The sequence below is a fragment of the Notolepis coatsorum genome (genome assembly GCF_963971535.1).
Source record: "Notolepis coatsorum genome assembly, chromosome: 7".
Lineage (NCBI taxonomy): Eukaryota > Metazoa > Chordata > Actinopteri > Aulopiformes > Paralepididae > Notolepis > Notolepis coatsorum.
The window spans coordinates 45,742,624-45,755,184 of record NC_140171.1 but is presented as its reverse complement, the minus strand read 5'-3'; the positions used below and the strand labels follow the sequence as shown (position 1 = coordinate 45,755,184).

Sequence of the window (12,561 nt, the reverse complement as noted above, 5' to 3'; positions counted from 1 at the left end):
ATATAAAAAAAAGTTAACAATAGCACAGAGGATAGAAGAATCTGCCTAAAGCTTGTATTCCTGTTCCTTCCTGTTCATTGCTTAGTGAACTGTACATTCCAGGTACACCTTTTGTTGCTTCTTGCCATCCCACTTCACAAGATTTTTAATGATGTTTATTTTATATGAAGTCTTTTATAGGGCGGTTTATATTGGCAACATTATTATACATTGTCTGATGTACCTCATGACACCGAGATCATGCTTACTCAATGATTAAAAAAAAACTAACTAAAAATGATGATTTCCTTTGTTTTTTCAGTTCATTATCAAAGACTCATGTTTAATACATCTGATAGTGCCATCTATCCCAATTGACAGAGCTACAGTAAAGGTTTCACAAGGGGCATATTATTTCGTTAACCTGAACATCTAACCTAAACCCATTGAAGCTAAAGCAAGCTTGGGCTACTCTACAACCAAATCGCCTGTTACTTTTACCATAGTTACCATGCGGTAGGTATTTAGGCTATATCTGTGTGATCCGTCAATCAATGTTGAAATCCAGAAACGTACATATATGTGTGCCAGTTGGTGTGGATCTGATGGCAAGAGGGGCACAGCAGAGTGAGGTGGGTGGGGGTAGAGGAGCGAGGGCATTATCTCTAGGCCTCAGGCCGCCCTGGGCCTCCTCCATCAGAAGGAGATAGAGGGGTGGCCAACCCGCGGCTCGCGAGCCGCATGCGGCTCTTTGCCCGTCAATGTGCGGCTCCTCTATCCATAAAAAATAATAATAATAAAAATAAAAGATTATAATCTTTTATTTTTATTTTCTTTACTTTTTATTTTTTGTACTTTTTTAATTTTTCATGTCACTCATTCCATAAGGATGTAGAATAAACATTTAGTTTTTTAAATGGTCCATTTGCATGTTCTTGGTATCTGAATCTAGGGACATATATGGATCAGTGTCAGAAATAGTGCGTCTGTTACTAGGCTTGAGTAAATTGTAATGAACCAAAGGAGAATATCAATTCTATTTAAAAAAAAATATATATATTCTTTGACTGTGAATAACACCATGCTAAAATTGACCAGACCTGAAAAATCTAAGCAAATGAATAAAGGGAAGATGATTAAACAGAAGGTTTTGTAGATACAGTACTGAATTCTGCCATATTCTTTATAATGTAAATTTCTCCACCATTTTTCATCGTATTGCAACACCGTTTTTTGCAAGACGTTCACAGAAAGGTAGAGAAACTAACTGTGTTCTGTTTTATGGCAATAACGTTCAGGTTCGTGGGAGATAATCCCAAAACATAAGAGAAATAAAAAAGTAAATCCAGAAGTCAGATGATTGACAGGGGCTGGTGTGAGCTGGGTATGGTAGTTTTTCGAAATTCGAAAGCCCTGAGTCTCTTCCTTCAAAAGACTACACTCACTTTTGGCTGCTCCACTTCCTCCTGTCAATATGCGCCGGTTTCCGACTCAATGCCCTGAGATTTCTATAATCTTATATTTCACTAATAACAGTTAAAATAATTGGTAAACAAACGTAATGCTGAAAATATACACTTTTACTGTATATCTCGGGCTTAAGAGGTTAACCCTGTGAGGCCCAAATTAAAAAGACATTAGCAACTTCAGAGGCCAGAGGGTGGGACATATAAACACATTTACTATCAAATAGCATTGTGAGGCTGAACAACAGGACCAATTACACATGTGCTTAAAAAAGATTTAAATAAACATTTTTTTTTTAAATGGCTAAAAGTGATTTTGTAATTTTGCAACCGTGGGTCTCACAGGGTACTTTTAACCCTGTGAGGCCCAAATAAAAAAGACATTAGCAACTTCAGAGGCCAGAGGGTGAGACCTATAAACACATGAAGGGTGCCGTGACTGAAAAAAAAGGTTGAGAAACGCTGGTATATGGTGTGGCTCTTTGTGGTACCACAGTAATTTTTGTGGCTCTTAGTCTCTGACTGGTTGGCCACCCCTGAACACTCCACTGACCCCCGCCTCCTTATGCACCCCATGCCACCAGGAAGCCCTGAGAAACTACAGTGTATTGTGTTTTCCAAAAAGTGAATCTTGTGTGAGAGGGCTAGAAGAACACAGGTTTGGCTCCCCAACAACCCCTCGAGGACAACCCAGTCATTTCATGTACAGTTTCATTCTATGTATATGGATTTGTTCAATTTCGCCACCAGCATGCCATACCCTGATTCAACTTAATGGGGTATTGATTAGCATACCTGGTTCAGCTAATCAATGCCTCATTAGGTTAAATTGAGAAAAAGAAACCTGTAATATTAAATACTGTAGCTTTAAAAAACATTTTCTCCTATACCAAATATATTTTTTATAGCTACTTACTAAATTGATGAGCCATACTGTAGATAATCCCTGTGTGTTTACATTAGATGATTCCTACATGTTTAGAACAGATGATTCCTACATGTTTAGAAGAGATGACTCCTACATGTTTAGAACAGATGATTGTATTTAAAATGTAATCAAACCATAAACAAGGTGGCCTGTTGGGATGTTAGATCCTAATGTGAAAAACTGTGATTTTATGTCTGCACTTTTGTGCTCATTTTATCTTTGTCTTTTTTCTGTTGTGAAGCACTTTGAGCTGCAGTTTCTGTATGAAAGGTGCTATACAAATAAAGTTTATTATTATTATTATTATTATTATTATTACATGTTTATCAGTGTAATAGCTTGTCACAGATCAGTCCTCTCACAGCAGAATACCCCGCTACTCCCCCTTCTCCTTTCCGTGACCCCGCCTCAACCCCTAACCTCTCCTGTGGTTTCAGAGGCATGCCACTGTTGAGCAATGCGGATGGGGTGGGTGGGGAGGGTGAGCGGTATACCACCGCAGGCAGAGCAAGTGGTAGCAGGGTTATGCAAGCAGAACTTCCTGTTGCGTGGTGTGCAAGCCCGGCTGTCTAGGGGGTCTGAGAGCCCCATGGTGTTGATGCCGCACGCCCCGCCCCCGATGCTCTGCCCTCTTCCATCTGACAGTTGCCACCACAGTCCCTCCCACGTCCCAACTCCAGGATGCTTGTTGGCCGTCGATGAGACAGCACTAACTGTAGACGCTTCCTGGACACCTGCAGCTGAAAGGACACCTCTACCACTGTATACCTCTGGGAGCTCCACCACAACTACATCCTACACACAAACACACATGCAAACACACACACACACACACACACACACACACACACACACACACACACACACACACACACACACACACACACATGCATCTTTTCTGCCTCCCTCTTTGTTCCTGGTTTAACCCATTCCTAACCTCATCCCACATCCCACCCTAACCTCCACCAAACCACCGCACACATCAACCACTGTTGTCATTGTCTTCACCACATCCACCTACTGGTATATATAGCCTGAGAACCAGATCCACAAGGCTATACACACAGCCGACACACATCAGCACACACAAGACATTTGTGTGAAAATGTTGTTTTATTTTGTAGTGTAAAAAAATCGTAATATCTTGTTCATAATGTTTTCCAATAAACTTGAAACTTGAACATCTAACATAAATACACACTTGGTCCTGCACATACACACAGGCACACGCGTGTGCGTCAACCACACCCCATTCTTCCACTCTGAGGACTCTACCTGACCCGCTCTTTCCCACCACTCCCCACAACAGCTGTATTAGGGGGGAAAAAACAATTATTTCATATATATATATATATTTTTTTTACCATGGTCGGGATTCTCCTGGTGATGTCACGGAGCAGCCTTGTCCGGCTGGAGAACATCTTTTCTTTCATCACACTTATACTTCAATGTGTTGTTTGTACCCTCTTGTAAAAATGCATTTCCTGTTATCAATCTGTCATGCTGCTGAACGGCAGAAACAACATGGACGGATGGAGCAAAAGCTTTGACTATTCCGCCTGTATCCTAAATGTGATGCTTGATGACATATTGAGGGCTATGTTGAATTATGCTCTGAATGGGAAGTATTGTTATTCCTACAAGATGACGTACTCTAAGCATACTGTAGACTCAGCAGCAATTAAATCCACTCTTTACTCTCAGCCTCTTCTACTATATTGAGTTGATATGAGATCAGATTGAAGTGGAAATAGTGAATTTGAGTTTGCATTGTATGACACCCCTGTATTCTCACAATCAGCCCCTCTAATGCCATTTCACTTTTGCAACATTTGTTACATTTCCCACTGAGCTTTGCACTTAAAGGAACACGGCAACATTATGGGAAATGCACTTACCGTATTCTCCAGAGTCAGACAAGAAGATATTGGATACCATTTTCATGTTCAGTAGAAAGCTGTCTAGTTAAGCACAAATGAATGGAAGTGGATATGGACCATTAGCCTAGCTTAAAACTCTGGGAGAGGTGATTTTGGCGAACAGCTAGGCTAGCTGGTCCGTATCCACTTCCATTAATTTGTGCTAAGTTAGGCTAGTTTGCAGACGCACAGAGAGGACATTATATATATCTACTGTGTCTTCTTGTCTGATTCTGGAGAAGCACATTCCCCATAATGTTGGCGTGTTCCTTTAGCTGAATACTTAGAAACTAGGCTACTTGAGTGTTCCTATAAACTGAGACAGCAAAACATTTGGAAGTGTTGAGAAATCGTGCTGACAAGTCTTGGAGCGCAATAAGAGGATGTTGAATAAGGAACAGCAAACTAAAACATGCTTTATTTGTGTCTGGTACAAGTGTGTCACAACATCCGTCGAAGCCAGGGTGTGACCATCTCCACTCCTCGTCTGACAAAAGAAAGTAGGAGAATTGCAATGAGCAAATTGCAAAATCGAAAAACTGCAACATGGGGTATGTCTGCCATTGAAGTTCATTTCATAGCAGGCAAGACAGAAGGTGATCTGTAGCACTATATATGGACAAAGTTCTGTTCTAATTCTGCATGATGTTTTCTGGAACCTATTCTGCATGCTCATTGTAATCAAATATGAATCTAAAACACATTTAGATCTGAAAATTCTATATTGTTTAATTCCCCTTCATTTGCCCCTAATAATACCAAATTTCCAAGAAACTCAGAGAGCCTCAAAGTCACGCTTGCACCTTCACAGGAAAGGGACAGTTAAAAAAGAAAAAGAAATCACTAAAAAGCTGTTAGTCACACAGAACTGGGGAGCTGAGCTGGCAGCTTTGCTGTGCAGAAGATAGAACCCTGTCCATTTAAAAATCCCAATGGTTGTATTCTTTGTCATTGTCTCGCCATGTCACCGAGGGGCGACAGTGGCTCAGGAGGTAGAGCAGTCGTCTGGCAATCCGGAGGTTCCCGGTTCGATTCCCACTCCTGGGCAGCGTGTCGATGTGTCCTTGAGCAAGACACTTAACCCCTAATTGCTCCCGATGAGCAGGTTGGCACCTTGCATGGTTGCCTCCACCGTCGGTGTGTGAATGTGTAATATGTAAGTAACAAATTGTAAAGCGCTTTGGATAAAAGCGCTATATAAAAAAGCAGCCATTTACCGCTCATCATTGGTGACTGCCACTGTCCTTATCTGACCCTTGATATTTCCCAGAATACATTGGGTCACCACCACAGAGTTTTTAGCCACAAAGCTTTCCAAACTGTCTGTGTCGCTGTAACAGCTGGAGGTAGCTGGCGAGGTTGCCAAGGTGATGACCGAATCGGTTGAGTCTCTGTCTCTGAGGGCCGTCGCCAGGGCAGGAGGGGCTGAAGCTTGAGGAGGGCGCCGGGATGGTGGTGGAGTGTCACCCCGGAAGAGGGGGTGCAGTTCCTTGCTGTCGATCCCGTCCTCGGCGCTGTCCTCCTCAGCCTCGTCCTCGAGCGATCCTCTGTTCTTGTCCTGAGCCTGGTCATTGAGCAGGCTGACCAGGAAGTTGATGTATTTCATGGCCAGACGGAGGATCTCGTTCTTGCTGAGCTTCTTGTCGGGAGGGTGTGTCGGGATGAGCTTCCTCAGGTCTGAGAAGGCGCCGTTCACATTCTGCTGCCGCCAGCGCTCACGGCTGTTGGTGAAGACACGCCGAGCCAACTTCTGAGGAGGACCTGCGACGCAAACACATGGGAACAACATGCCATCAGAACCTTTTTTCACGTTTTTTTCCACATCCCACGATTTTGACATTATGCCAGTTCTCTTCCTGGTCACTGCGCTGCCCAACTGTCTGTCTGAGGACGCCTCCTCCGATACATGTGTAGTCGCCAGCCACTTCTTTTCACCTGACAGCTAGGAGTTTCACTAGGAGAGTGTAACTCGCACAGAGGTTCACAATATTTCCCCCAGATCCCCTCCAAAACTGACCAGTAGCCGTCGCTGTTGCAACGACCAGAACTCATACCCCACTGGCTTCCCACCTGTGAACACTGCCTCTACACTACCCAGCCACACTAAGTGCTTAGACCTCTACACTACCCAGCCACACTAAGTGCTTAGACCTCTACACTACCCAGCCACACTAAGTGTTTAGACCTCTACACTACCCAGCCACACTACTGTAAGTGCTTAGACCTCTACACTACCCAGCCACACTAAGTGCTTAGACCTCTACACTACCCAGCCACACTAAGTACTTAGACCTCTACACTACCCAGCCACACTAAAAAAAATTATTTGTACCTTAAATGCCAGTGTTTGTGATGGCATCACAAATTATTGTTAAAAAACAGCATATGATTAGCAACAATGGATTTTCTGTTTTTTTTGTAATGTCAGATTGAAAATAATACAATCTTATATTCAACCTCAGCCCTGATCATAACACCACATATTAATTTTTATAATTCTAACCCTTTAAATGCCAGTGTGTGTGATGGCATATATTTGCAATATATCAAATGCAAAGTAGATTTTTCTGGGGGGGATTATTACAGGCTAGCATGTGTCAATGATTAGCAACAACACTGATTTTGATGGATTTTTTGTGTTTTGTAAGGGTCCCGCCTCCACCAATCACATGCGGCTCCCTTTGTGTATGTGTGTTTTTTGGAAATCATCTGGCGTTTATCCTATGCCACATGCAGTATAAAAGACACATTCAAACACACATGCCTGTGTTCGCTCACATGAAACGTGTAACTCACACAGAAACTCACAGTCGTTGAGCTCCATTTCGAAGTGTGAGGAGGGTCTTCGTTTGATGCGGTTGTTTGTGAAGATACCATAGTTCCCTGATGGACCCAGATAAGAGCTGAGACAGAGAGAGAGAGAGAGAGAGAGAGAGAGAGAGAGAGAGAGAGAGAGAGAGAGAGAGAGAGAGAGAGAGAGAGAGAGAGAGAGAGAGAGAGAGAGAGAGAGAGAGAGAGAGAGAGAGAGAGAGAGAGAGAGAGAAGGGGGGGGGGGTGCAATAGGAAAAAAGACAACCATTTTACTGACAGCACAATCAAATGACTAAAGTATATAAAATACAAATATAAAAGCACTTTACCAACATGTTAGACTATTCATTGCATAACCAGCTCTTACATGGCTCCATATTGAGATATTGTTGGAGAATGGATGGAGCCAGGGAGAGGACGACAGGAACCATTGTGCTGTGATTATGCTGCTGGTGTTGATTGAGTGTGCATGCAGAGCGGGAGCCTGGTCTCATTAAGCCTAGTAACTATAGCTGATTCTACTTCTGGGGGGATGAAATAGATCAATGTTTCCAGCTACAAACTGGACTGGGGGAGAAGAAGAATATCTTACTCTCAGATCTCCATTGCAGACAAGGAAAGTACAGAGGCAGCCATTGTGCTTTAGCCTATTGTGCTGTAGCAGTGCCCCACCTCCAAGAGGAACTGTTGTCCCGCAGGCAGGGGTGCGTTGCTCATGGGACGGGGTTGCACGCCGCGCAACCGGCTCTGTGAGCAGAAGCACGCGTCGCGCACGCACATGCACGGATGTGCACGTGCGTGCACACAGGAATGCACTGCACTCGACTGATGCGCCAACTCGCCAAGTACCCACCTGGCTACTTTGCATAACAATAGCGTGTGTTCAAATACGTGTGTGTCAGGTGTGTTCAAATACGTTCTCAGATATTGGCGGCTGGGTGGCGCAGCGGACTAAGCGCTCGTCACTGGTATCGAATCCGGCTGTCAGTGTTGCCTCCGGCTTGGCCGGCCGTCATACTGGCTCAATTGGCAGAGTCAGCGGGAGGGAAGCCGGTGGGGTGGTATTCTGGTCGTTGTAAACAGCGACTCCTACAGGTCGGTCAGGGCGCCTGCACAGCGAGGGAGGGAGATGGTGAGGGTAGTGTGACCTCCCACACGTTACACCTCACCAATGAGAGTCCGCGCTGGCAGGTGAAAAGATGCTGCTGGCTGTCTCCTATGTCTGGGGCACATGCGAGCAACGACCAGGAAGGGGAGGGGGGAATTTACATAACGACTAAATTGGGATGGGAGAAAAACACACAGAAAAAACAGGAGGAGAAAAAGTGGATAAAAAAAATATATATACGTTCTCAGATACATTCACACAAAACTTGTGAATGAAATGTGTTACATTCCATTCCTAGAGGCAATTAGGCATTGTCTTTAGTCTGTGCGCACGTGAGGGAACGGGAGCGCGCGTGCGTGCACGTGGCATCATTAAAACACAGTGCAACCAGCTTTGAAATCACCAACGCACCCCTGCCCGAAGGTCTAATGCAGGAGGTGCAGGTTGGCAGAACTATAATGACTGCCCCTGCCCGCAGGTCTAATGCAGGAGGTGCAGGTTGGCAGAACTATAATGACTGCCCCTGCCCGCAGGTCTAATGCAGGAGGTGCAGGTTGGCAGAACTATAATGACTGCCCCTGCCCGCAGGTCTAATGCAGGAGGTGCAGGTTGGCAGAACTATAATGACTGCCCCTGCCCGCAGGTCTAATGCAGGAGGTGCAGGTTGGCAGAACTATAATGACTGCCCCTGCCCGCAGGTCTAATGCAGGAGGTGCAGGTTGGCAGAACTATAATGACTACCCCTGCCCGCAGGTCTAATGCAGGAGGTGCAGGTTGGCAGAACTATAATGACTGCCCCTGCCCGCAGGTCTAATGCAGGAGGTGCAGGTTGGCAGAACTATAATGACTGCCCCTGCCCGCAGGTCTAATGCAGGAGGTGCAGGTTGGCAGAACTATAATGACTACCGCTATAGGAACTGCTGTGTCACCTTGATGAAAGAGGGTAAACTAAGAGATGCCTAAACAATGTGTCCTTGTGACCTCCATTCTGTAACCTGTTGTTTTTTCAACTGAAAAAACCCATTGAGGAATGCAAAAGAAAAGTGTATGTGTGGGTTGATAACTCAATAGAAAATATAACGCCAGTCATATAACGCCATGAGAAGATTCACATTATACATATAACCTTACAGTACAACTGCTATTAACCACAACGAAGACCATGCAGATCCAACAGTTATATAGTTTCATATGAAACAGAAACTTGACAACATTGTCACAAACTGTCATTACCAAGACATTAGTAGAAATATCTTGCCATATCAGGAAGCTGTCTCATAGTATGATTTACAGTTATTTTTATATATGTTTTTATGATTTGCTAGGTTGAAATCAATGTTACTGTACATATACACCTAATTAAAAATACATTTAATTAAACAAAATTCTGTAAAAAAAAGTTCATGGTTTTGATTCACAAAGACTGCTTGCTTATACCAAGCCTGTTTACATGCCATCTATGTGGATCTGTGCTCTGCACAGCTAAAACTAATATCCTACTAGAACCAAGCCTTTTATTTTCACTATCCTTTGTTGTATCAGTGATATACTGTATCACTGTGGTGTCAGTTAATGGAGGATACCAACACCTGGGCCCTCATTCATCAATGTGTGCGTAGAACATGTTCTATTTCCACACGTAAGCACGGAATGTAGAACTAGTGTACGCACAGGGAAGTCGGGATTCATCACACGTGCGTACGCAGGCTCTATGCTCCTCCGTGTTGATGAATCCCACCTTGGCTCTGCGTCGAGGCTCGTGCACACTTTCACGTATTTGCATACCAGAAACGCCCCGATTAACCATATACGGTAATGGAATACACCCATGAAATGTGGAAAAATGGACTAAGCCGAGGGAAGCGTGTCATGAGACAGGCTGACAGACGTGTACACTTACGGTGATGTCGGATATGATATCTATTAACCATTGCTGCCTGGGCAGCGCAAACACTAATAAATACCGCGCTGGAATATGACTGCCTTTTCCCGTGTTGTTTGATTAATACCCAGGGATTAAAGTTCTCCTCAATTTTATTCCAAATCGCGATGGATCTCCCGTCAATTTTCTACCTGCTGCATATGATTTCTAGAGGCATACTACAATCTATTTTGATGTCAGTAGCCTATATAAACAATAATACGAGAGCATATACAAGAACAATGAATCTCACTGCATGTATGATGTAGCCTGCCTTTCAATACATGAACTTGAATTCCATCATGTTTGTGTGCAGGACTCACAAGGCTGTTGTCACAATGGGTGGTGTACAGTAATAATAACAGTCCACACAATATCACGATCCATGCCATAGCCTATGTTCTATTAGGACATGATCTGTGACGACAAATGTTCTAGAATGTTTGAAGATATCATACTCTGACAGCATGCCTATGATCAACAAAAACGCGAACTTGAATCCCATCATATACATAGTCTGTCCACTATCTGGTGTCATTGCAATGCGTTTTCTATTCTTTCTTATACAGTAAAAAGGGGGAAGAACACTATATTCATATGACTTGTATTCTGCTTACAGCTTCGAAATTCCACTTGTTTCGTTTAACGTAAAGCCTTTTAAATATAATCAAAACGTTCCCGTGTTTCTGCGGTCTGCGCAAAATAATAACGAGTTGAGCTTTATGATTTATGATGAATTGAAAATGGGGGACCCTGATGTAAACAAGACGAAAGTTGGTCTGCATCCCCAATTAACAATTGTATGTACTGAGCTGTACTGTACTGTACCCATTCTGCAATCTGTTAATAAACTTTTCAATCAATCAATCAATCAAGCTACGCGGAGCGCAGTCAGTCAGTAGCCTACACCCCGTATATTCCGATAACGCTATATAAACCATGCTGCATTCATTCTGAGAGAAAGATCTATTATTCCAAATGCTATTTATAGGGTTTTGACCATAATTACACTACTGTTGCTATTTTACAATGAACTATAATGAACTACGGTTCGTACAGAACATGCCAGTGTTATTATGCACAGAAGCTCATTTCCTTGTTGTAATAATATATTCTACCACTGGGCGCCAGGTACGCCTGGTCTGACCTGTGCGTAGATGTAAGCACGGAGTCAAGTTCAAATCGAAATTGATGAATCCCACTCTTTGCTTAGAAATGATCGTACGCACAGGGTAAGCACAGATCTGTGCGTAGAACACGTTGATGAATGAGGGCCCAGGGGTGGGGGAAGTTGGCCTAAAGGTATTTTGCCTGTTCTTTCTTTGTAAGGTTATATTGTATATCACTATGTCAGCTGTTGGGGGATTCTAAAAAACAAAGCACCCTCACCTGGTGAAGAAGGGGTGTGGAGGCAGGTACTGGTGGGGCAGCAGAGGCCCCTGGGGATGGGCCGGGGGGAGCTGGGTGAGGCGCAGGTCCCCATGGGGCCCGTGTGGGAGGATGGGGATGGGGTGCAGGGCAGTCAGAGGGGTGTTGGGGAGGGGGTGGGGTGGCTTGCTGTGGCCGAGGCTGATGACCGGGATGTGGGAGGGCAGAGGAGTGTTAGCAGTAGAGGAGGGTGTTGTTGTGGCTGGAGGTGGTAGGTTGGTAGGAGATGTCTTGGTCTCCATGGCCGGTGCCGGCAGGGGAGGCGTGGACAGAGTTGGGGAACCATTGATGACTGTATTTGGCCCTCCCCGCTTCTCCTCCTCCGTCTCCCTGACAACAGGCTCAGGTGCAGCACTGGTACTATTGTCTGCATGGTGATTGGGTAACACTGTCGTCGTGGCGACGGCGGGCTGAGGTGAGTCGCCGGCAGGGACGTCCGTGTCTTTCTGGTTCCCCGTCTCATTAGCCAGAGGCGGGCAGCTGATAGTGTCCGGTGAGGCTGGAGTTTGGCTTCGGGGGGGACTCTGTTGGTCCATAGAGGAAGAGGGCGAGGAAGAGGAGAGGGAGGAGGAGAAGGAAGACAGGCGAGGGAGGTCAGTGGGTAAAGCAGGCAGGCTGCTGGAGTTCAGCTTCTCCATCATGGTAGTGGTCCCCTCTATGCACTCAGCCTGTGGGTGTGTGTGTTTGTGTGTGTGCGTGTGTGTGTGTGTGTGTGTGTGTGTGTGTGTGTGTGTGTGTGTGTGTGTGTGTGTGTGTGTGTGTGTGTGTGTGTGTGTGTGTGTGTGTGTGTGTGTGTGTGTGTGTGTGTGTGTGTGTGTGTGTGTGTGTGTGTGTGTGTGTGTGTGTGTGTGTGTGTGTGTGTGTGTGTGTGTGTGTGTGTGTGTGTGTGTGTGTGTGTGTGTGTGTGTGTGTGTGTGTGTGTGTGTGTGTGTGTGTGTGTGTGTGTGTGTGTGTGTGTGTGTGTGTGTGTGTGTGTGTGTGTGTGTGTGTGTGTGTGTGCG

At 44.8% G+C, this 12,561-nt stretch overlaps 1 protein-coding gene across 2 annotated transcripts; it reads right to left on the bottom strand.

Moving 5' to 3' along the window:
* Positions 1-4,708: 4,708 nt before the first annotated feature.
* Positions 4,709-12,279, bottom strand: lyl1 (LYL1 basic helix-loop-helix family member). 2 transcript variants are annotated; one of them, XM_084318875.1, is made up of 3 exons: positions 11,522-12,279; positions 7,089-7,195; positions 4,709-6,053 (listed from the first exon to the last, which is right to left on the bottom strand). In XM_084318875.1, exons 1-3 carry the CDS (start codon positions 12,199-12,201, stop codon positions 5,506-5,508), a joined length of 1,335 nt encoding a protein of 444 aa, XP_084175001.1. In that variant the 5' UTR covers positions 12,202-12,279; the 3' UTR covers positions 4,709-5,505. The 2 variants fall into 2 exon arrangements, with proteins under 2 accessions (XP_084175001.1, XP_084175002.1); XM_084318876.1 differs by having other exon boundaries at positions 7,101-7,195.
* Positions 12,280-12,561: the final 282 nt, after the last annotated feature.